Source organism: Pieris rapae, chromosome Z, assembly GCF_905147795.1.
Source record: "Pieris rapae chromosome Z, ilPieRapa1.1, whole genome shotgun sequence".
NCBI lineage: Eukaryota > Metazoa > Arthropoda > Insecta > Lepidoptera > Pieridae > Pieris > Pieris rapae.
The window spans coordinates 269912-295276 of NC_059534.1; the positions used below are offsets into that span (position 1 = coordinate 269912).

Consider the following 25365-nt stretch of genomic DNA (forward strand, 5'->3'; position numbering starts at 1 on the left):
AAACAAAATAATAATGTAATTAAACATTTATTACTATAAAACAACAATTTAAATGTTTTCTATGATAATATATTTAATGTTGGTCGTCCAGTTTATTAGTATTTCTAGCGATTTCCAGAAGGGAGTCAACTTTGTTCCACGGAAGAAATACTCTTAGGCCATCAATGCCAGCAGTGGACTGAATTTCAGCCCTTTGGCAATCAACGTTGCAGGCAAAGTCACAAGTCTGCTTTTCCTCATTAAAACTAAGACCTTCAGAACAAATTCCAAGAACAACTTCACTGTCGACGCATCGCCAGAATTTGTCACAGTCAGTTTCGTGTCTCCAGAACGGTACATAGCAGTTCTCTGTGCATCTGTTAACTTCATTGCCTCCGTCACCTCCATTTCCACCATCTCCACCATTACCTCCGTCTCCACCATTTCCACCATCTCCACCATTGCCTCCGTCACCTCCGTTTCCACCACCACCATTTCCACCATCCCCGCCATTGCCGCCGTTTCCACCATTGCCGCCGTCTCCACCATTGCCACCATCTCCACCATTACCTCCGTCACCTCCGTTTCCACCATCCCCGCCATTGCCGCCGTCTCCACCATTGCCTCCTTCACCTCCACCTATATTTCCACCATCTCCACCATTGCCTCCGTCACCTCCGTTTCCACCATCCCCGCCATTGCCGCCGTCTCCACCATTTCCGCCGTCTCCACCATTTCCACCATCTCCACCATTGCCTCCGTCACCTCCGCTTCCACCATCTCCACCATTGCCACCATTACCTCCGTCACCTCCGTTTCCACCACCTCCATTTCCACCATCCCCGCCATTGCCGCCGTCTCCACCATTGCCTCCGTCTCCTCCATTTCCACCATCCCCGCCATTGCCGCCGTCACCTCCATTGCCATTATCTTCACCATTGTCGCCATCTCCGTTATTGCCGCCGTCTCCTCCATTTCCACCATCTCCGCCATTACCGCCGTCACTTTCATCTCCACCATTGCCTCCGTCTCCTCCGTTTCCACCATCCCCGCCATTGCCGCCGTCTCCACCATTGCCTCCGTCACCTCCGTTTCCACCATCTCCACCATTGCCACCATTACCTCCGTCTCCTCCATTTCCACCATCCCCGCCATTGCCGCCATCTCCACCATTTCCGCCGTCTCCACCATTTCCACCATCTCCACCATTGCCTCCATCACCTCCGTTTCCACCATCTCCACCATTGCCACCATTACCTCCGTCACCTCCGTTTCCACCACCTCCATTTCCACCATCCCCGCCATTGCCGCCGTCACCTCCATTGCCATTATCTTCACCATTGTCACCATCTCCGTTATTGCCGCCGTCTCCTCCATTTCCACCATCTCCGCCATTACCGCCGTCACTTTCATCTCCACCATTGCCTCCGTCTCCTCCGTTTCCACCATCCCCGCCATTGCCTCCGTCACCTCCGTTTCCACCATCCCCGCCATTGCCGCCGTCTCCACCATTGCCTCCGTCACCTCCGTTTCCACCATCTCCACCATTGCCACCATTACCTCCGTCTCCTCCATTTCCACCATCCCCGCCATTGCCGCCATCTCCACCATTTCCGCCGTCTCCACCATTTCCACCATCTCCACCATTGCCTCCATCACCTCCGTTTCCACCATCTCCACCATTGCCACCATTACCTCCGTCACCTCCGTTTCCACCATCTCCACCATTGCCTCCCTCACCTCCACCTACATTTCCACCATCCCCGCCATTACCGCCATCACCTCCGTCACCTCCGTTTCCATCATCTCCACCATTGCCGCCGTCTCCACCATTGCCTCCGTCTCCTCCATTTCCACCATCCCCACCATTGCCGCCGCCACCTCCATTGCCATTATCTTCACCATTGTCGCCATCTCCGTTATTGCCGCCGTCTCCTCCATTTCCACCATCTCCGCCATTACCGCCGTCACTCTCATCTCCACCATTGCCTCCGTCTCCTCCGTTTCCACCATCCCCGCCATTGCCTCCGTCACCTCCGTTTCCACCATCTCCACCATTGCCACCATTACCTCCGTCACCTCCGTTTCCACCATCTCCACCATTGCCTCCCTCACCTCCACCTACATTTCCACCATCCCCGCCAGTACCGCCATCACCTCCGTCACCTCCGTTTCCACCATCTCCACCATTGCCTCCGTCTCCACCATTGCCTCCGTCTCCTCCGTTTCCACCATCTCCGGCATTACCGCCGTCACTTTCATCTTCACCATTGCCTCCGTCTCCTCCATTTCCACCATCCCCGCCATTGCCGCCATCACCATTTCCTCCATCGCCTCCATTCCCACCATTCCCACCATTTCCTCCGTTTCCGCCATTGCCTCCACCGCCTCCATTACCACCGTTTCCGCCATTGCCTCCATTTCCTCCGTTTCCACCATTGCCTCCACCGCCTCCATTACCACCATTGCCTCCACCGCCTCCATTATTATATATATTTGGAAAATGATCATTATTGTCTGTTTGGTCTTGGTTTGGATTCGTCTCGGATTGGTCGTTTTGGTCTAATATGTTCTTGATTTGACAGCCCGCTAACTCTGGTAGGGTGCAACGCTGAAATCAGTGAATAATTTAAACATTATATATTGCAATGACTGAGCAGTGTTAGCCTAGTGGATTAAGCGTGCGACTCCCATTCGTTCCCATTTAAACACCGCTTATAATATGAGCCCATATTTAACTATCTAGGGAAGGATGGTGATGCAAGGAGTTTCACTCCTTTCCTGTTACAAGAAACGACGATCCAAATCGTGTAGCGACATGGGATGACAACAACGAAGGGGTGAAACTCCTGCATGATTCCGGGTAAGCGTTGTTAGAAAGCAAATGACAGTATTCTATGTTTACAATAGAAGATGCCAGATTTTTGTGTTATCATAATAAACTTACCCAAGCGGAAGGATTAAAATGAGCTCCGTGATCACATGACATCAGTACGGGCCTACCCGATTCGCACTTGTAATACATCGAACAATCGGATTCGTGCGGAATGAAAAAGTCACCGAAGAAAAATGAGGGACATTTTATTTCTACTGAAGATGTCAGCGCCCTTTGCCCACAAGAAACCCGACTGGGCAGGTCGCATATCTGAAAATATTTTTATGAATTACTACAATTTTCACTTTCACAGCATAGCTAAGCTTTCATCACATCTATAGCATAGACACTCACATTGCCAGAAAGGGCCTGCGGTAAGCGCGTTTTTAGTACAGGGGGCTAACGATCAGGAAGCTCATCTCATGTTAAGTAATACCGCCGCCCATGAAGCTCAATACCTCGGGCTTTCGACTACCTGCCGGCCTTTTAAGAATTGGTTTGCTCTTTTCTTGAAGCTGAGTCTCATACCTGATGTTCCAACGAGAAATATGTGTCGACAGGACACTGTGATGTCGCGAGCTTTTCTCCATTCTGACACACGTAGTATTTGGCGCAATCTGATTCATGTGCCAACAAGTACTGTCTGCCATCAGATGGACAATCCAGCTGCGGCCGAGCGTAGGCCAGGCCTACGAGGCCCAGTATAAGTAACTTCACTGCAATAGGAAATCAGTTTAAATAAAGCGCTGTGGGACTCACTACTGTACTCACTAAAACCCCAACGAACCACCAGCAATAGCCTGTTCTGGGACATGGTACCTATTTCTGGTCCCAGACGTCAAGAGAATGATCGCTGGACAGAAATTTTGCGCTGATGAATAGGTAGTCGCCGAAACTGAAACCGTAGATACCGTTTGAGGAAGATAAACCGTACTGTCAAGGATGCCTTTGAGATGGGGTGCTGGCGAATGCTCGGTATACCGTGGACTGCATACTGTCTCGCTGTCTACCATGTACACACAGTGTATCTTATTTCGGCAATACACAATACTATGCGCAGAAGGGTCCTCAAACCATCGTACAGTGGCATGAGAGGCACTGGGCAGGAACCGGTGGAACAGATAGTCCGATCCACATGATTCGTTGCTGACCGTACTATAAAAATTATATCGAAAATTGTATGACCTCTATCGTTGTATCGCTATAGAAGGATAAATAATCAAGATAGAATTTATAAATAAGAATTTGCTAGCCTACGTATTTTTATGCCCATTATTTTTTTTTATAGAACCGGAGGCAAATGTACAGTGATACCGCTGCCCATGGACACTCTTTTAAGAATTGGAACGCTGTTTTCTTGAAATACCCTAACTCGAATCGGTTCGCCAAAACCTGCCGTAAAACACTGAGTTGTAGAAAGACGGATGTCGAGGTGATACGGGTTGAATTACGTATTCTACCTCGACAGGCGATGATGAAACTTAGCTGCAGGTATTAATTCAAACAACTCCTCTGAACGGAGTGTTCATGGTAAATGCAGTAGAAGACGCAGAGTGACTCCACATTTCTACGCAACGCCAAGGGATCGTGCCGCAATGCGTTCAAGCAAGGAGCTAGTACTGGAGAGCTCCCGCCCAGAGGTGAGAAAAGTATTCCGGGCGTACTTTTCTCACTTGGGTCGTACTAAGCGTTTTACAAATTCGTTTTAGTTTTACAATCAAAGCAACTGTTAATAATAATCTGTTCGCCATTTTTTATCTTATCAATACGCGTATCATGTTTCAATGAAAACATATTGTTTTACAATTTTATCGTGTTTTAATAAGCTTCCATCTACATTTTTATCAATTTGTTTCACTTTTACAACTTCAAAAAAAAAATTAAATTTCTTATTTTGACAAAGAAGGTGTGTCATAATGGAAGAGTTGGATAGAATTTTTAACAAAACTTAACTGTTCTTAATAGATATAAAACTTAGTAGTAACGAAACACACATAGAAACACTAAATGATAATAATTATTTAAAACAGAAAAAAAATAACAAAATTTGTTTTTAGGGAACAAGTTTCCGTTTAAATATGTAAAGTAGTAATAGCTTTATTTATGATACAGGAGGCTCGCGAATGCGTTGCTGGCCTTTTAAGAATTGGTTAGCTCATTTCTTGAAGGACCCTAAGTGGGATTGGTTGTGAAATACCTGTTGCCTATGGACCATCAATGCGTGGTCTCGCGAGTACGTTGCCGCCCATTTGAGAATTACCCCTTGAAAGACCCCCAGCCTGTGGTCAGCTGGTGGGTAAGAATCATTTTCATTCGACCGCTATCCTTTATATTTTTATTTATCTATCCCACTTCCCGAAAACCCACGAGAAAGACTTTCTATAGCATATGACATACACAAACGTAGCTATCTACTGGTAAAAGAATTTTCCAAATCGGTTTAGTAGTTCTAGAGATTTCTTCACAAACGTTACATACAAAATATATAATGGACACTTACCTTTCATAGTCTCACTTTCAAAACTGTTGATGAATCGATGTACAAAAATTTATAACAGTCGTGATTCTTTGATATCATTTGATAAAGGTATTAATTGATTATTATAATCATGACAGCCAAAATCAATGTTAATACTTTAATCTTTCCGGAGGAAATTATTCAAATATTAATTAATTAAAAAACACATGTAAAACATCATCTTTTCACTGAAGATAATCTAAGCTAAGATTGTGGTTAAGCTACTGCAGGCGAATCTTAACCCTGACATTTGCTGAGTTTCTTGCCCATTCCTCTCAGTGCTCCTGGTAGTTTTGCGAACGGATGGCGTAGTTTTGCTCTTTCGCGAATTTTGTAAACGTTTTTGACATTCATAAGCATGCCTTAAGACGCATCTACACTGAATAAACGAATATTGATTTAATTTGATTGTTCAAACTCCATCTGTGCAGTAATAGAGCTAATGCACATTTAACATTGGCCACGATGTCACAGGAGGTTGATCATCTACTTATATAAGATGGTGATAAAACTTAATATGTAAACTTAGTAACGTCAGTAATGCTCTTCTGATGTTGTCTGGGCTTATTAAATGAAGGAAAAATTATGGTGATGACGGGGTATGTCAGGCACAAGGGCAATACCTAATATCGTCATACGTAATAAATAAATAAAATTGAAATAACTTTCAGATCGACAATTGTTATTATATCCTATTAAAATTGAAAGTTGCAAAACCTCCACGGGACCAGACATTACAATCTGTACAGACCTATTTTATTATTACTTATGTGGAACATGGTGTAATGGTTGCAGCTCCTTACAAAGGTCGTGTTAAACAAAAAAAACTTGGCAATTTAAAAGAGTGGCGGAGAGTTTATTGCCAGTTCTTCTCTTCCGATTTACGCCGTCGAGAACAGACAGTACATGTAAAATTAGAAGCATTTAATCTATATTTCTTTTGGCGTTCATGTATGTCACAAGTGTACATTGTGTTACCAATATGAATAAATGATTTAAGATTTGATTTGGATGACGTCATTGCTAATTTATACATATTTGAATAAATGATTTTTGACTTCGACTTTGACTTTTGTCTGTGAAGGATTCCTTCGTTCGGCCCTCTAATTTCTGTTTATGTTCCATGATTGATTGCTAATTTTAAATGTGGTCTTAAAGCATTTGCCTATTGACACACACCGACTATATACTTAGGGGACACCAGTTCTTAAAGTAAATAGTTTGTCAAAATATTGACCTATTAGGCTTTTGTGTACTCTGGTGAACGTTTTTGTGACGGTGCATTTAATGATGAAAAGCACTTTCTTCTTCAAATAATGCCGTTTTTGTTACTTGCTAGGTGAGGGTGTATGTTCCGGATGATTATCACTGCTGTTGAAAACAACCTTTTTGCTGTGTCGACGTGCACAGTCCGTCAACCTTCTTCCTGACCCTTCCTTCCTCGCTTATTCTTACAGTTTAAGAGTTCTCTCGACTCTTCGATTTAGAGCCACCTAAATGTGAACGATGAAACGTACTTAGAGTTTAGTTTATAAGAAGTTTCTGATTTGTGCACTCGCGAGCCCTCTGGCATTGAGAGTGTCCATGGGCGGCGGTATCACTTAACATCAGGTAAGCTTCCTGCCCGTTTGCCCCCGGTTCTATAAAAAAAAACCCATTTGTGGTCAACTACCAGGTGCCGAATTAATTAATGGTACAAATCAAAAGAAGAAATGGGTCAATAAACAAATCGAGTGTGTTAAAAATAAAAAGGAGTTTTTTGTTTAAATCAGCATTTATTATGAAAAAAAAATAATCACTGTAAAAATATTATCATAATATATCCAAAGCCTTAACCTTCTTGGTTGTGTGGGCTACAACGAGCTAAGAGTACCTACGCCGAAAATTCGCGCTTGTCATTTTTACTTAATAAATTGTTACGTGGCAAGCACAGTAATTCGGCAGCACTTCAGTACCTTAGCTTCAATGTGTCTGATGGGTACGTAAGAAATCAACAGGCAGGTGTTTTCATAAATAAATAAAATAACATAAATGAAGATTAATTTGTTCAAATAACTAAATATTTTAATTATTAACTGTCCACAAATAGACTACTAAATCAACAGAAAAGTTAAAATGTGTATTTTGGCTTGATAAAACTGAACTAAAAATGACGAGTTTTTTAGAATCATAACAATCTGGTTACTTCACATTAAAAGTGACATAAAAATAACCCTCTATTTTAGTAAAAAAATATTATTTTTCTTATCGGTCTAAACTCAGGTCAGCTAAATAATAAAGAAAAAATGAGATAACAGAAACAAAAAATGACTGACGAATTAGTACCTCCAGCGTCTTACAATCATAATTCGAAGGAATTGAATTTAAATATTAATATGTAATAGTGGAAAACAATATTCCGTTTATATGAATAACAGATAAAATAGGCGATGTATTTCAAATTTTAAATTATTATATTTTTATACTTTTAAAAGTAATAATACGAATGTAATAATTGCCATATGTTAGTCTAATATTAAAAGTCTAAAATTACCTGGATGACCGAGGTATTTTTTTTTATAAATTGTGTTTTTTGGAAATTATATTTAAGTACGAATTACATACTAATACAATAATTAAATATGAATAATATTACCGACAGAATAATAAAAACATCCACTGGACCACTCAAATACCACCTTTTTCCAATAAAAAATAGTAAGTTTATGTTTAAGTTGATAAAACACGAATAAAATGACATTTTCTAGAAATGATTCCTAGCTAGATCGATTTATCACGCCCGAAACCCCCGTATACTAAATTTCACGAAAATCGTTGGAGTCGATTGCGAGATTCCAATTATATATAATTGGAATTTATATATACACATATATATTTAAATGGAATTAATTCAAGAATTTCCCGTTTAAAGATATAAGATAATTGAAGGTAGTGGTTTAAAATGTTTTAGTTAATTTTGAATCAACGCACATTTTTTTTAATGATCAAAAAAACCTTAGGTTATTCATCGGAATCGTTCAAAAGAAAGATTTAGGGACTGATATGAAAGTTAACATCTATTTGTTTCGATAAAATCAAAAAGTAGCAATAATGCAATAAAGATATGCAATCAGAAATATAATCGCATGTTTTAGTGGTTATTTATGCAAACACTGGCGTAATCCTATAGGTATGAGCCTATATTCTGTGATTCTCAAACTCCAACTCCAAAAAACTTTATTCAAATAGATCACCAAGTAAACTTATGAATAAAAGAAAAGAAAAATTGTAGATTCTTTGAGTTAAATTGATTCTTAATTTACATTTATCCAAGTCCGCAAGTCCAGGGTGTAAATCGGGGAAAAAGAACTGGCAAAAAACTCTCCGCCTTTCTTTTTAACCGCCATGTTTTTCGAACAAATTGTTTGCAACTGCAGCAAATCAATACCAAGGATAAGGATCTTTTAAATAATCGTCGAATTTATAAAAAGCTTTAATGATTAATTTACGTGTAACGACAGTTTTGAATTTCTTCAATGATACTCTATTTCGCTTCAATGTTTGTTGTTAAAACGAATACAATTTCCATATAAGGAGTGGTTTATCTTCTGGAGCCTGGTTGGTCGTATGCTTAGACTTGTTCTGTTATTAGACTGGTGAAAGTCACCAACAAGGCTTCAAGAATATATTGATAGTGTCATAATATTTAATTCGTCAAACTTATTCCGTGCCGACTCCCTTTGGGAAACACAGTTACCCGGTTTGACAAGATCAGCCAAAACACATGGGTATAATTTTTTAAAAATAAATAAAAAATAAAATACGTTTATTTTGGAACATAAGATCTTCTAGGTATCACTTATTCCACGTCAATCAATTCAAACTTGTAGGCATCCCTACTCATCGGCAAAGACAGAGGGTATAGGCCGAGAGAAAAAGCCGGCGTAAAAAACTCTCGGTACTCTTTTAAAAAAGCAAATCATCAAACAATATTTAAAACAAATATATCAAATTATATATATATATATATATATATATATAATAAATAAATATATATATATATATATATAATCAAATTAATTAATTTTAATTAATTTGAACACTCTAATTTGAAATCTGAAATTAAAAATTTAATTTTCTCATTAGAAATAAAGAGTTGGGAAATTTTGCATTTATTTATAAAAACACACCTGCCTTAACAGATGACCCTTAATTGACAAGAGTGAACAATAAGTGAATACAATTTACAAACATATGAAATTACTTTAGAAAAAACAAAATTTCGTTAGTTGTCTTCCACAACAAATGAAGAATTCTACAACTTCCATGACTATAGCATTATTTTACAATGTATCAGTTATCCGATCATAAAAATAGATTAATTACTTACCTATGTATATATTATCTTTATTTATATATTTATCTAAATAATTACAGAATACCTAAATTTCTCAGAAAACAAAACTACAGCGCCTGTAAAGTAATTAAAGCAAATACACGAGACATGACATTTTATTCAGAAATAGAAGCAATTAATATCGATACGTTGTTTCGATATGTATCGAAACAACGTGTAGATATTATAGTATGTATTTGGGTGTTGTCCCCACGAGAATGTGTTCTCATATTTCACCATGCCTCCTGCTGATGGAGGACAAATCTTTGTTTTTAATTTATTTTAATATTCTTTATTACTTAAGATGTCATACGGAACATGGTGTAATGGTTGTAGCTCCTTACAAACGTTGTGTAAAAGAAAAAACTTGGCGATTAAAAAGAGTGGTGGAGAGTTTATTGTGAGTTCTTCTCTTCCGTTCTATGCCCTTGATTTGAAAACTATTTAAATGTACAATTAGAAGCATTCAATATAAATTGTATAAAAATTATTGACATTTACATCACATACAAAGCAATATATAAAAAAATCCTATTCCTGTCTGCAATGTGCCACTTTCTGTCATGTACCTTCTAATTATTCCAACTACATCACCTAATACATAAAAATATATCTAATAACTAACCTTAAAATTTAATAATTAAAAAATATTATTAAAAGGAGTCTCTTTAGGCAAGGTTCCGAAGATACTAGCAGCGTTCCCTCTTTGAATAGCTAGACTAATTCTTTGTGCGAGGTAGCTGCCAGCTTTTCGATCTCCTGTGATGTCGACTAACCTTTTTGATAATTCCCTAAAAAGCTTTAATGCGCTAGGACCCCACGGACCAAGGGTCTCGACACCGAATGGGACAAAATCATATTCAGAGCCTAAACCCCTGTATTTGCAGACTTTAGCTTTTTCAGCCGCATCACAAGCCGCACCAGCTCTCTTGTTAGTTCCATGAAGATTGGAAGGGGCCAGTGTGTCTGAACAGGTGGCATCCCATACCAAAACCCGACCCATCTTCGATGGAATCAAACTCATACCGTCCGGTCTCTTGCCATCGTCTCTAGCAATTCCAGTCGGCTCAAGTAGATTTGGCACGTTGACGGTGGCAAGGGACCGATGTATGATATCGTTGAGTGCAGCATGTCTCGAGAAGCGGCCAGCACTTTTTTGACATGATAGTCCGTGATGTCCTAGTTTGTCGACATCACTGCCACAGGGACATGTATGATGTATATATATTGTATGTATATATATCATGAATAAATTATTTTTGAAAATTGTTTTTTTTTGACTCATGATTGGTTCTGAAATACCTGTTGCTCAAGGATACTCAATGCTAGAGGGCTCCCAAGTGTGTTTCCGGCCTTTTAAGGATTTAATAATAGGCCTTTTAATGCGACACTATCGACATATATGTATGTTCGCAGAATGTGGGTATTTAATCTATATAAATTGTTTTTAGGTTCTTCAAACACAAATCGTATATTAAGTATGCGTAGATGAGCTTATTTGTATTATATATTATTTCCGGAAATACTTACGCTATCCATACAGTAGCAATACGATAATTTAAAAAATATATAATAATTAATACATAAGATACACAATCGCTACTGTGATTGCGGACATATAAAGATGTGTGGAGACAGCATTCAGTAGCAGCCTTTATGTGCAGCTACTTATAATTAATTTGCTATGTTTGTTTTAAATATTGTAGAATTGTTTGATGATTTGCTTTTTTTAAAAGGGTACCGAGAGTTTTTGTCTCTCTGTCTTCTTTGCCGATGAGTAGGGATGCCAACAGGCTCGAATTTAATGACGTGGAATAAGTGATACCATGATGATCTTATGTTTCAAAATAAACGGTTAATACTCGGTGGCTAACTAATAAGAAACACTTGGAGCGGTGAGGTCACTCCGTGAACCTTTGAAGTGCCTAAGAGACTTCTGGAAAGAACTAGGCTGGTTTAGCCAAGTTTTAACGCATCTAGTGAGAGTCTAAATGCGGAATCAGTCTACCAATCTTCAACCTTAATCTATCTGGCGCTTGGTATGACAACCTTGGACTTCGTCGTCAAACATAGGTAGATTTCATTTAGTGTATGTGTTATAAATTAAATACACATAATTAATCTTTGTATGTGTAGGCGAATTAACATTTCTTTGTTTGCTTATCATCATCGCAGTTATACATTTCTCGGAACTGTTTTGATCGATAAAAATCTAATCCTGAGATAATGTTGATTAAAAATTGCTTCGTTAACAAGTAGTAATTAATTACATATTTCCAACATACATTAATTTACAGTTATATATATATATAAATATATTTATTTATATCTTAAACTACATAGTAATAATCCGCTCTGTCTGGCATTGATTTCATTTTCCTTCAAGAAGCGTGCTAATTATACATACAGCACATGTGAGCCCTCTGGTGGAACAAATTCGACTTGGGGTCCTACAAAGCGCGTACCAATTCTTAAAAGGCCGGCAACGCACTTGCGAGCCCATTGGCATTGAGTGTCCACAGGCGATAGGCATTACCGGACCCATTCGAATTAGGATCCTTGAAGAAAAGAGCGTACCAATTCTTCAAAGGCCGCCTACATTTACCACCAGTTCGCAAGTCAAGGGCGTAGAGCGGGTAAGTGTCCTTCTAGAAAAGAGTGTACTGATTCTTAAAAGGCTTCATTCATAATTAATAATTTGTGTAAAACTATGAAATACAAAAATGTCAGGCAGGTTTTAAGTCAACTGTGCAAGGACTCTTCTGCCACGTAGTCTTCCACTTCCATCTGCATCAACTTGTATCAACAGATGGCTATTACAATCCGTCGATTGGTTATAGGCACACTTTTTCAATATTTGGATTAAGAATACTATCTCAGATGGTCAAAAATGGATTGAGATAGGTTATTGGGTTTGGGCATAAGGCGTATGTAATCCATTGTGGCTGGATACAGGCTGCGACAGTCAGTGTCATGACGTAAGGTGTGCCATGCCGCACGGTTCTTGCCGCATTGTGCCACTATTTTAAGTTTGCAGCATGCGGCCTTAATGCATGCCCGCAATGCCGCACAGTGTTGCCCCAGTGTAACGTTACATTACAACAAATACATCATCGTTACATTACATACAATTCATCGCATAGAATTATTCATAATAAATTATGTTTACTTCGCTGCATAGTAAGCATATGCGCCTTCTTCTTAACGCACAACGCAACCTTGTTGGCAGTCGCATTAGAAGTTTCACTTTAAAAATAAATATAATTTTGTGTTGTATTAAAATTCGTTGAACGATACGTACCTTTTATACTTTTCTATTAATAATTATTAAAATATAAGAGTGTATTTCAGAACATGTGTAGCGAAACGCAAACCGCCATTTTGCATGTAGATTTTGACTTGAAGAGATTCATTACTTTGTTTTCAAGTTTACGTGAATGTGCCTTTATTTTATTTGGATTTAGATAGGATTGCTTTTCTGTACAACCTACATACTGGACACTGATTGCTCTGGAAATCGTGTGCTCGAAGTGGATGTGATCTACGAGTTCTCTGCTTGGTGGATGACTTTGAGAACCATGGGCCCGTTGCCGATCGTCACCTCTGATGATGGTGATAATTATGATGTCATAATGTGGAATTTGGAAAAAATTATGGCATTCGCTGAAGAAAATTAATTGGTGCATTCGCAAAAGCAATGTAGAACACAACGTGTTCCCATGAAAATAGCAAAATCGGCGAATAAATCATTTGCTACATGGGGTTGTTAGAAAGAAAATTGCAAAGCAAAATCGTAAGTTCCTAAAAATGCAAGATCGTTTTTCGAAAATATTAAAACAGGTTTACTACATACTTTCTATGCATATTCGCAAAATTCGAGCTAAAGCAGAGCCATTAATAAATAAAATAGATGACAATGCATAAGTTATACATAAACGATTGCAGGGAAACTTTAGTTACATATGAAATGGATGAAAATGAAGTGGTAAGAAAGATTGGGAAGATAGTACATCTTTGTTATGTCCGCATTTATGATTGGATTCAGTCAACCTCAACTCATGTGTTCCAAGCTCGTTCTACTCCTAGAATGTTATTTTAAACCCGTAGGTCTCAGTAGAGAGCAGATGATTGTTTTTAAAAGACAATTATAATAACACTGAATTTTATTCAGAATTTACGAATATTTGTGGCGGCGAAACAACATTTAATATAACAAGCCTTTATGGAGATACTTAAAGCTATGCAGTATCATCATAAAAAAAACAGCACAATACGGTAAATATTTGCAGTAAAGTTCAGTGTATTAAAAATTTCTAAAAATTATATATTTTTTTTAAATATGTTTCCGGGGCGTAAAAGTGATAACCCTACACTTCCTTCTCACAACCCCCAGTAATGGCGACCTATTTATTAAACTTTAACCCTGAAAATAGTCGTAAAGATTTTACTATGTTTTGAGTTGTATTAACTTCTTTGACGACTTACCATTTTCGTATTTATGAAAACACACTTTTTAACTTTTTCAATGCATGCCGGGGGTACAGACCCGAAAATCTTTGCACTCATTGTTTTGGCCCATTAAACTTCAAATCAAAGGTGATTGAAGTACTGACAAAAATGTGATCTAAAATTTAATAGAAGTGGTCAAAATAAAAGATCAATACATGTTAAAAAATTTAATAGAAATAACAATTTTTGAGTGATTTGGACAAATTACTTTTAAATATATTCTAGTACCCGTAAAATGAGCGACTGTTTATTTTCTTGGTATTTTTAGCGATTTCCAGAAGGGAGTCAACTTTGTTCCATGGAAGAAATACCTTTAAGCCATCAATGGTAGCAGTAGACTGAATGTCAGCCCTCTGGCAATCAACGTTGCAGGAGAAATCACAGGTCTGCTTTTGCTCGTTAAATCTAAGGCCCTCAGAACAAACTCCAAGAACAACTTCGTTATTGACGCATCGCCAGAATTTGTCACAGTCGGTTTCATGTCTCCAGAATGGAACATGACAGTTCTCTTTGCATTTGTTAGCTTCATTGCCGCCACCACCATTGCCTCCATCACCACCGTTTCCACCATCTCCACCGTTACCACCGTCACCTCCATTTCCTCCATCTCCACCATTGCCGCCGTCTCCACCATTGCCTCCATCACCTCCGTTTCCGCCGTTTCCTCCACCTCCGCCTCCGTTTCCACCGTTTCCACCATTACCGCCGTCACCACCATTTCCGTTTCCACCATCTCCACCATTGCCACCGTCTCCACCATTGCCGCCGTCTCCACCATTGCCTCCATCACCTCCGTTTCCACCGTTTCCTCCACCTCCGCCTCCGTTTCCACCGTTTCCACCATTGCCGCCGTCACCACCATTTCCATTTCCACCATCACCACCGTTTCCACCATCTCCACCATTGCCGCCATCTCCACCATTACCGCCGTCTCCACCATTTCCACCATCGCCTCCATTTCCACCATCTCCGCCATTACCACCGTCACCTCCGTTTCCACCATCTCCACCATTGCCACCGTCACCTCCACCTCCGTTTCCACCATCTCCACCATTGCCTCCATCTCCTCCATTTCCACCATCTCCGCCATTTCCACCATCGCCTCCGTTTCCACCATCTCCACCATTGCCGCCGCCTCCACCATTGCCTCCATCACCTCCGTTTCCACCATCTCCGCCATTGCCACCGTCACCTCCACCTCCGTTTCCACCATCTCCACCATTGCCTCCATCTCCTCCATTTCCACCATCTCCGCCATTTCCACCATCGCCTCCGTTTCCACCATCTCCACCATTGCCGCCGCCTCCACCATTGCCTCCATCACCTCCGTTTCCACCATCTCCGCCATTTCCGCCGTCACCTGCACCTCCATTTCCACCATCTCCACCATTGCCGCCGTCTCCACCATTGCCTCCATCTCCTCCATTACCACCGTCTCCGCCATTTCCACCATCGCCTCCGTTTCCTCCATCTCCGCCATTGCCGCCGTCACCTCCACCTCCATTTCCACCATCTCCACCATTGCCGCCGTCACCTCCATTTCCGCCATCTCCACCATTGCCGCCGTCTCCGCCATTTCCACCATCTCCACCATTACCGCCGTCCCCACCATTTCCACCATCGCCTCCGTTTCCACCATCTCCACCATTGCCACCGTCACCTCCACCTCCATTTCCACCATCTCCACCATTTCCGCCATCTCCACCATTGCCGCCGTCACCTCCGTTTCCACCATCTCCACCATTGCCACCGTCTCCACCATTGCCTCCATCTCCTCCATTACCACCGTCTCCGCCATTGCCGCCGTCACCTCCACCTCCATTTCCACCATCTCCACCATTGCCGCCGTCACCTCCATTTCCGCCATCTCCACCATTGCCGCCGTCTCCGCCATTTCCACCATCTCCACCATTACCGCCGTCCCCACCATTTCCACCATCGCCTCCGTTTCCACCATCTCCGCCATTGCCACCGTCACCTCCACCTCCATTTCCACCATCTCCACCATTTCCGCCATCTCCACCATTGCCGCCGTCTCCATCATTACCGCCATCTCCATCATTGCCTCCATCATCCTCATCTCCACTATCCCCTCCATCTCCACCTTCGTTTCCACCATCTCCTCCACCTCCACCTCCATTTCCACCGTCACCGCAGTCAGAAAGATGTGGCCATGTACATTTCTGTAATAAAATATTTTAATGATATTAATTTTTTCTTAAGTATTATAAATTAAATATATTATCTTTAAATATATATTTAGTATAAGAGCAAGTAATATTTCTGCTAAAGCATTACGAAGTGCGTTAATAATATGAATTTTAGGCACCTTTCAGATATATAATCTAGAATATATAATATCTTAATTACCTGCAGGTCGTAGCTGAATTGAGTACCAGGTGCGCATGGCATTACTTGGTAGCCACCGTGGACACACTGGTAGAATTTGTCGCAGTCAGGATGAGGAAACAGTTTTTCAATGCTGTAATCTTTAGGACAACCGTTGGGATATGTTTCATAGTCAGTATTATTTCCATTTCCGCCTCCATTTCCGCCACCACCACCTCCATTTCCGCCACCACCGCCTCCATTTCCGCCGTCACCGCCTCCATTTCCGCCACCGCCTCCATTTCCGCCGCCACCGTTTCCACTGTCTTCACCGCAATCAGATTGGTTTGGCCAAGTACATTTCTACCACAAAACAATAATTTACTCCAGCGACCGACGATTCAAATTTACTTTTGAATTATGTACATCAAAAAAGAACAGTATATCGCTTGCCCCTTGGCACAAATTCGTAAAAACAAAAGACATTTTTCAGATAAAAAGAAAGCAAGCAATGCTTTCCTTTCAAAGAATTAGTCTAACTATTCAAAGGGGGGACGCAGCCAGTATCTCCTTGCCTAGAGGGACACCTTTTAATAATGTATTTTAGTTATTACATTTTAAGGCTCATTGTAAGTTAGTATTATTTTTTATTATTAAACAATTATTATTTTAATTGTAATTAAATATATATTATGGCTAATACCCAATTCTACGATTTAAACAACGTTGTTGTTGTAAATTTGTAAAAAAAATACTTGAACTTAAATGTACATTACTGTAATTGATATTATTAGACTTCAGTAGTTCAGACTAGGGAGTTTCACAGTTTTAACATAATTACGGATGATATTTGAAACGGATATATTATTAAAACTTTTATTATGTTTACAATCTAAAGTTAAACTATCTTTATGGTTGTTGCGATCTATATCAGGAAATGAAAATGAGGTAAAGGAGTATACATAACTTTGTGCACAAAATTATTTCCGTAGAAGTATTAAGTATACGTCGTGTTTTTTTTAATAAAATGTTGAACAAAACACTGAAAAATCATTACAACAGGCGTAATAGTGCTTTACGATTTTATTTCCCGGGGCAAGCGATTATACCCGCTACTTCTGAATGAATAGTTATCGAAGCTCATATCTGAAATTTTTAGCTGAACTGTGTACATGGGGAGACAGCCTCCGTGTTAACACTGGTAAAAATTGAGTGTAATGTAAGTCAGTTTCCTAACGATGTTTCTCTTCACTGTTCAAGCGAATGTTAAATGCGCACATAGAACTTCCATTGGTTAGCCTTTCTTTATACAGGATGATAAATAAATAATCATAATTCATTACCTGTAATTTGTAGCTGAACTGTGTGCCAGGAGCGCATGGCATTACTTGGTATCCACCGTGTACGCACTGGTAGAATTTGTCGCAATCATCGTGAGGGAACAGCTGTTCAATTGAGTAGTCTTTGGGACAGCCGTTTGGGTACGTTTCATAATCGTTATTGTTTCCGCCACCATTTCCACCGCCTCCATTACCACCGCCTCCATTACCACCGCCTCCATTGCCACCGCCTCCATTTCCACCGCCTCCATTTCCACCGCCTCCATTTCCACCGCCTCCGTTACCACCGCCTCCGTTTCCACCGTCTCCTCCACAGTCAGACAGGTATGGCCAAGTGCATTTCTGAACCCCACCAAAACATTATGCATTATTCAGGATGCCAACACGTCTTATATATATATATAAGCAACATATTAACATTAAATCAATTTCGATCGGGTCACCACGCCCAGTAAAATACAGTACTTGAATATTTTTGATAAGTTTAAATATCTCAACATAGCCTTGGCTACGTTGATGGCGTATGTGTAAAACCTCTAATCACTTGCCTTTTAAAAATAGTGTCGTAAGTGGTACACAAATCCAGGCTATTATTGGCCTTAAAGAAGGTACAGCCTCAGTTTTTTTATGTAAAGAATATAGTCTTATTATTTATTTTATTATTATTAGAACTTATTATTATTAGAATATAGGTCTTTAGTATACACAATAGGAAAAACTAACGGTGTATTGTGCCAAATTGTGGTCAAATATATCAGTGCTGCTAAAACCTTTTTAGGTCTGAGCCTCAAATTTCTGTATCAATTTGATCATAATTTATCTCATAGGCAAGTGGGTGTAGTCTACTGTGCCTGACACAAATTGATTTTTGTTTTGAATTCAAAAATCATTTATTAATGCAGGTTACATAATGTATACTTATGAACGTCAAAAAAGGAATATACATTGAATGCTTCAAATTTTTCATTTACTGCCAGTTCTCAAATCAAGGGCGTAGAACGGAAGAGAAGAACTGGCAATAAACTCACTTCTTCACCAACTTCAACACAACTTCACCGTTCGCACGAATGTTAAATGTGCACATTGAAAGTCCATTAAGCTGTTCTTTATCCGGAATGATAATTGATCATAATTATTTTATTACCTGTAATTTGAAGCTGAACTGTGTGCCAGGAGCGCATGGCATTACTTGGTAATCACCGTGCACGCACTGGAAGAATTTGTCGCAATCATCGTGAGGGATCAGTTTTTCGATTGAGTAGTCTTTGGGACAGCCGTTTGGGTACGTTTCATAATCGGTATTGTCACCGCCTTCATTACCACCACTGCTTCCATTGTCACCACAGTCGGACAGGTATGGCCAGGTGCAGTTCTAAAACAGTGCATTGGTAATAGCCTCCATTCAACCCCACTTAGTAGAGCTTTATTGGTTTAAAAAATCATAGCTACAATTGTCTTAATTGCAACTTGCGTCTAGAGATAGACTTAAAGCCAAATCCTGAATGTCAATTCTAATATCAGGAAGAGACTTAAGAAGAGATGTTAATATTGGCTAATGTACATTATTAAATATATTTGTAATTTTTTGGCGTTTTGATTAGCTTTAAAAATTGTATTTAGAGGAACTAACATTTTCATTTCCATAACATCAGAATAATATATAGCAATGAAAATAATAATCTTGAGAAGAATAATTGTTGTTTGTATCCAAATCTTACAGAATTGAACACGCTTAAAAACTGAAATCCTTAACAAAAACTTGAAACATCAAAATGGACCTACTGGAAAGAGATAGATATAAAAGAAGATAGACTTGACGTAAAAGACTAGATGAATGTTGCTCAAGCAAGACAAAGAGGAATGTCATATATTTAAACTAAAAGAGTGCTTTATATACCAACAAGAGACTCATCTGATATTAAGTCGTACAAATGAACTCTCAGAGGTAGTTTCAAAATGTCTTAAAAAACGCTCAGTAAAAGATGTTGGGTTAAATTTCAAATGCCTCGACGTCCGAAGATGAAACTCAGCTGCATTAGACCCTGATTCATTACATAGCACATTTTGAGTTTATAAAGTGAACCAACCTGCAAAACGTAGCTAAACTGAGTACCAAGGGCGCATGGCATCTCCTGATAGTCTCCATGAACACATTGGTAAAATTTATCACAATCTGGATGTGGGAGAAGTTTCTCTATTGTGTAATCTTTCGGGCAGCCGTTTGGGTAAGTGCCGGAATCATTACCACCGCCGCTACCACCTTCACCTCCGGTTTCATCGTCCCCTTCACTTTCATTTCCATCACCTCCTCCATTGCCTCCATCATCGTTGCCGCCATCACCACCACCTCCACCGTTGCCGCCATTACCTCCACCTCCACCGTTGCCGCCATTACCACCACCTCCACCGTTTCCACCGTTTCCTCCGCCTCCACCATTTCCTCCGTTTCCACCACTTCCTCCATTGCCACCGTTACCTCCGCCTCCACCATTTCCACCATTTCCGCCGTTTCCTCCGTTACCTCCATTTCCGGCACCAGAGTTTCCTCCACCATTTCCACCATTACCACCGTTTCCTCCATTACCACCGTTGCCAGCACCGGAACCATTTCCTCCGTTACCACCACCACCACCATTTCCACCACTTCCGGCTCCAGAGCCATCACCTCCGTTGCCTCCGTTTCCGCCATTGCCGCCGTTACCACCATTTAGGCCACCCGATAGGCCTTTAGCCCCACCAAGACCGGCGTGACCGCCCCCATTTTCACCATTCTTGCCGTCTTCGCCATCTTCCCCATCTCGGCCTCTTCTGGGGTTACAGTTCGAAGCGAGAAAATCACCGCAGTTCTGTAAAAATATAATTATCTTATATATTAAGAACAAAATAGCATTAGCCAGCCAGTTTATAAAATGTTACAAGCAATGATTTATCGATTTCAGTTAAAAAAATGCCGTTTAAGAAGTAATACGCTCACACTACTACGCTTACATAAATCTTCACAGATACAGAAAAGTGGCCTGAAAGGTTGTAGAGCTGGTTTTTTATTGCGTTTAAGTTTAGATCCTCTAGAAAGCACATATAGTTTTTTTAAATATTATTTGCAAAACATAAATGTATTCGTGTGGACACGTTAGACCCGTCATACATCCCTCGGTCAAGCACAAAAGCTGTTACAACCGCAAATCAGGCGGAAAATAATAAACGGCTCAATTACTACAACAGTCTTCGAGGGGTTCAAGTGCACATTTTATTAAAGATTTAATACATTTACAGTTCCGGTGACTCCAGAGCAGGTGTTTTTCTCAACAAATTAGTATCAAAATACAGCAAGTGTGTACAGATTTAATTTGAACATTGATCAATTGCTGAGATGGCACATGTTAGACGTGAATAAAAGACCATCTATTGAGTGATCCCAATCTACGGAAATGAAAGTTCATCCAAGTTCTACTACCAAGTTTCTTTTTTTTTTCAAATTGTAACGTTAGCATATAAGTGTTCTTATGTAAGTGACTAATGTCTATTATGAGAATAAATGTCTTTAAACCTAAAAGACCCTCTCTTGAGTGATCACATTCTAAGGGAATGAAAGTCCACCTAAGTCTACCACCACAACCACGTGTCTGTAGCATATAAGTGTTTTCAGTGACTATTGTCTATTATGGGAATAAAATGTCTTTAAACCAAATAAATTAGATTTGAATTTTGCTCAGCCTTATTCTCGCTTCTTCTCAAAGTGGCGAAGAAGACTTAAAGCCCTTAATTATCGTGGTGATGCCCGATAGTTTTTTAATTCCACCTCCTCGAACCTCAGATCTCTCAGGTCTCTTGGTGCAGACATCCCGTACTTCATATATTCACTACTTATGTGTTTACGTCTGTTGGGAACATGTTAAGCTTGCTCATAGATACACTACATTTACTATACAGATACAGTACATTCAATACATAAACATTTTAAGCACACATTTCACAGCTAGAGGTAATGCCAGATTGTTTTAATCTTCTATAATAAACTTCTAATAAATTTTGCGATATTTGTTTTAAAATAACTGTTGTTTGATGATTTGCTTTTTTTAAAGAGTACCGAGAGTCTTTTACGCCGCCTTTTCCTCTCGGCCTACACCCTCTGTGTTCTTTGCCGATGAGTAAAGATGCCTACAGATTCAAATATAATAATGTGGAATAAGTGATACCTGTATGTGTTCCATAATAAACATATTTTATTTTATTTTATTATTTTTATAGTTTTAAATTTTCATGAAAGTTTTTTATTGTAGCATCATATATTTTAGATTTATGGTTTCTATTGATAACTGTGATTTATAATCAATATATATAATCCTTTTATCATAATTAGCGTACATATTATCGTTATCATTAGAAAATAGCAATCAGCTTTTGACATTGAATGATTTTACGATATTTGTGAATATTTCCGTGTACAAAAAAATATATGTACAGTATTTATGATATTCTTAATTTAAATGATATAGGATATAAATAGAAAATTAAAACAAAATTTATTATTCTTATCCATTGAAACCACCAGCTCTGCGGTCACCAAGACTACTCCAAAGGGAACGAGGAGAACAAAAGTGACAATCTTTGGAGGAAAGATTCTTATGTCTGTGCCAACTGCGTGGCGGCCGCGCCACGTTTTTGGATTGTCCGTGGCGAAACAAGAATAATATAATATTAGATTTGAGATATTGATATATTTTTGAGGAGCAGGTAACATTCCTAGATATCAAAAAGTTACGGATTTTTTACTACAGTTCAGACTACGTCGAGGCTATCTCATTGATTGACTCTTTCATTTTCTGTACCTACTTTTGCTGGCCGTGCCCTCACAAATGGCGACGTTGTTGTTACTAGTTATATATCGTTAAACAAATTTTATCTTTATATTAATAAATTTACCAATATTAATTGCTAATCAGCAGCATACTGAATGCTTATTCGCTGTTTGGTTGATGATTTTCTTTTTTCAGATTTACCAAAATTTTTTGGTAATTTAATTTAATTTTATCGTGTGCTTATTTTATTTTATATATGTTTTAACTGAAATTTTTATTTGTAACAATTATGATTACTTAAATTTTTAACTTACCCAGATGAAGATTTTGTAAAATATGCCATAGATTTAGTACTATGTGTGATGTGATAAATCTTGAAAAATAAATGCTGTATCCGATGCTATATCTTTATGTGTTCGCAAAGTACACAGTAGTGATACATAATCGTATTATGCAAATGCAAATACTTTCGTAGCTGCATTGGGGAGAAGAAGAGAGTCTTACCTGATTTTCCGAGGAAAAGAACGTTTCTTTCGGACATTTCGACCAGGCAACACGCCGTCCATTCTCGCATATGTAGTACTGGTTACATTCAGTTTCGTGAGGGATCAGGTATTGTTGGCCGTCGTTGGGACATTCCGACTGCGGCCTGGCGTAGGATAGACCTACGAGGCCCAGTAGAAGAAGTTTAACTGGAACAAATAAACTTGGGTAATGTGACGAATACCAAGACGGTTAAACGTAAAAAATCGTCTCTCAACACTTCGTTACCAACGCATACTGAGTTTTGGATATGTAACACACAGTTGGCATGAGCGTATGACTCTTACCCCAGCTGTGCACTTATGGACTAACTAAGACATGAGAGTGGCACGCTTAAACCAACCAAAACTGCTCTGCCGGTAGTTAGCTTTAAAGTTGGCTACTATTCATTTATATTGGCCTGCTCTTTGTGGCCGTGCAACTGTCCCTGGGGTAGTTAGATACCTGGTTATGCCCCAATGGACTGACTTAATATGTGAGGGTGATCAGCCGATCACCCTCGCATATTAAGTTGAAAAATGATCATGAAACAGATTCAGAAATCAGAAGCTGAGACTTAAAGAGGTTGTAGCACTACTGATATAGATACTGGCTGACTGATCAAATAATGGCCCTCACAGGCCATCATGCTTGCCAAAGACCGAGAGGAACTAGCAAAACCTTCAGAAGAGTGGAATTGAAGCTGAAGTGACAAATGGGCCGGTAGAAAGCTGACGTGATGGTTCTTGTGATGAGACGTGTGACTTGAAAATGACTGGATGGCTATTATCAAGCTTTATGTTGCGTGCGTGTTCTCAAGGCCTGTTTGCCCCCTTATCTATTCAAAAAAGGCCGGCAACGTACTTATGAGCCCTCTGGAAATACGGGTATCATTTACCATCAGATGAGCCTCCTGATCGTTTCCCCTGTTATATTAAACCCATATTTGCTGATGGATGGAATTGTTAACCAGAAATTTGTCCAAAAATACTATATACAAATATTTTCAAAGAAATATTTCGTCCAGACAAAGATAAGCTTTTCCCGGAATTCGAAGTGAAGCCTAGCAGACAAATCACTTTTCGCCATTGCGCAATAAAATATGTGAGTTTGAATCATAATATGATTACATGTAGGAACTGGACTGTTATCTCTGCACTAACGATAATGATTAAGTAGCCAAAAAGTAGATAATATTTAATTACCGCTTCTGAGTAATACGGTGGGATTAAAAAAAAACTAAACTCTATTTTCCGGGGGTAGGAAACTCATCTGATGTTAAATGATTCCCATTTAATGCCAGAGGGCTCATTAAGAAGGGGTATGCTCTTTCCTTGGGCCCTAGTCGAGTTCGCATAGAAAGCAGTGGAAGGGACGTCGAGATGATATGGGTGGAATTTCATATGACTCGACGTCCGATGATGAAACCCAGAAGAGTAGAAGATGCAGAGGGATCCCTCATCTCTACGCAACGCCAAAGGATCAAGCCGCTCGGAAAGGGATTGGTCGACAATGCCATAATTTTGCGTTTTAAACGACAATGAACAAGATGGAGGAATAATGGTGTAGATCCTCCAATCTAGAGGATCCTCGAGGCTTATATCGAGAAGTTGCATTTAATAGCCTCATTAACCGGTAATTGCAGCATCGCACCCCAGTTGACAGTTGCACAGCCACACGAAGCAGGCGAACACAGCTCCCATTTTATGATAATTAAATAACAGCTAACTTTACTACAAAGTTTGAAAACCTAACTACTGGCAGAGCAGTATTGGTTGGTTTCCGCATGCGACTGTCATCTCTGAGTGGGAGAACCACGACCGCACCAATGGACTTTCTATACGCGAATTCAACATTCACTCGTACGAAGGAAAACCTCGTAAGGTGTGCCTCAACCAACACGACGGTGAACACAGGAGGATTATCACCTACTTGCCTATAAGATCATCAGCCCAGAGCTAAACAGCTTTCGGTCAGCTTAAAATTTAATTATCAAACAATTGCGCATTTAAAATGTATACTCACTTATCATGGCGTCCGATTTGACGCGAATTTTTTTCGATTACAACACTCTTCTCTTTGATTAATTTTCGTACTGATTAAATTATACCTAATCAACG

General features: G+C 39.6%; 1 protein-coding gene across 50 annotated transcripts; it reads right to left on the reverse strand.

The window, feature by feature from the left end:
- Positions 1 to 11: 11 nt before the first annotated feature.
- LOC110993373 (uncharacterized PE-PGRS family protein PE_PGRS54) lies at positions 12 to 25365 on the reverse strand. 50 transcript variants are annotated; one of them, XM_045634007.1, is made up of 13 exons: positions 25271 to 25365; positions 23228 to 23415; positions 20012 to 20770; positions 19069 to 19296; positions 17928 to 18266; positions 16833 to 16947; positions 16627 to 16799; positions 15182 to 16439; positions 2254 to 2421; positions 2137 to 2172; positions 1825 to 2085; positions 655 to 1761; positions 12 to 603 (listed from the first exon to the last, which is right to left on the reverse strand). In XM_045634007.1, the coding sequence occupies exons 1-13, from the start codon at positions 25275 to 25277 to the stop codon at positions 74 to 76; spliced, it is 5169 nt and encodes a 1722-aa protein (XP_045489963.1). In that variant the 5' UTR covers positions 25278 to 25365; the 3' UTR covers positions 12 to 73. The 50 variants fall into 50 exon arrangements, with proteins under 50 accessions (XP_045489963.1, XP_045489965.1, XP_045490003.1 ...); XM_045634009.1 differs by having other exon boundaries at positions 15182 to 15580; positions 15623 to 16439; positions 16627 to 16947; XM_045634047.1 differs by having other exon boundaries at positions 655 to 1245; positions 1684 to 1761; positions 16627 to 16947.

Excerpts from the sequence above, each read along its gene's own strand:
- LOC110993373 (XM_045634004.1), bottom strand. Across the intron at positions 19,297-20,011 it reads AGTTTAGCTACGTTTTGCAG|AACTGCACCTGGCCATACCT; the intron begins GTTGGTTCACTT and ends GCACTGTTTTAG. Across the intron at positions 2,422-15,181 it reads TGGAAATGGTGGAGACGGCG|GCAATGGTGGAAACGGAGGA; the intron begins GTAATGGTGGAG and ends GAGGCGGTGGAG.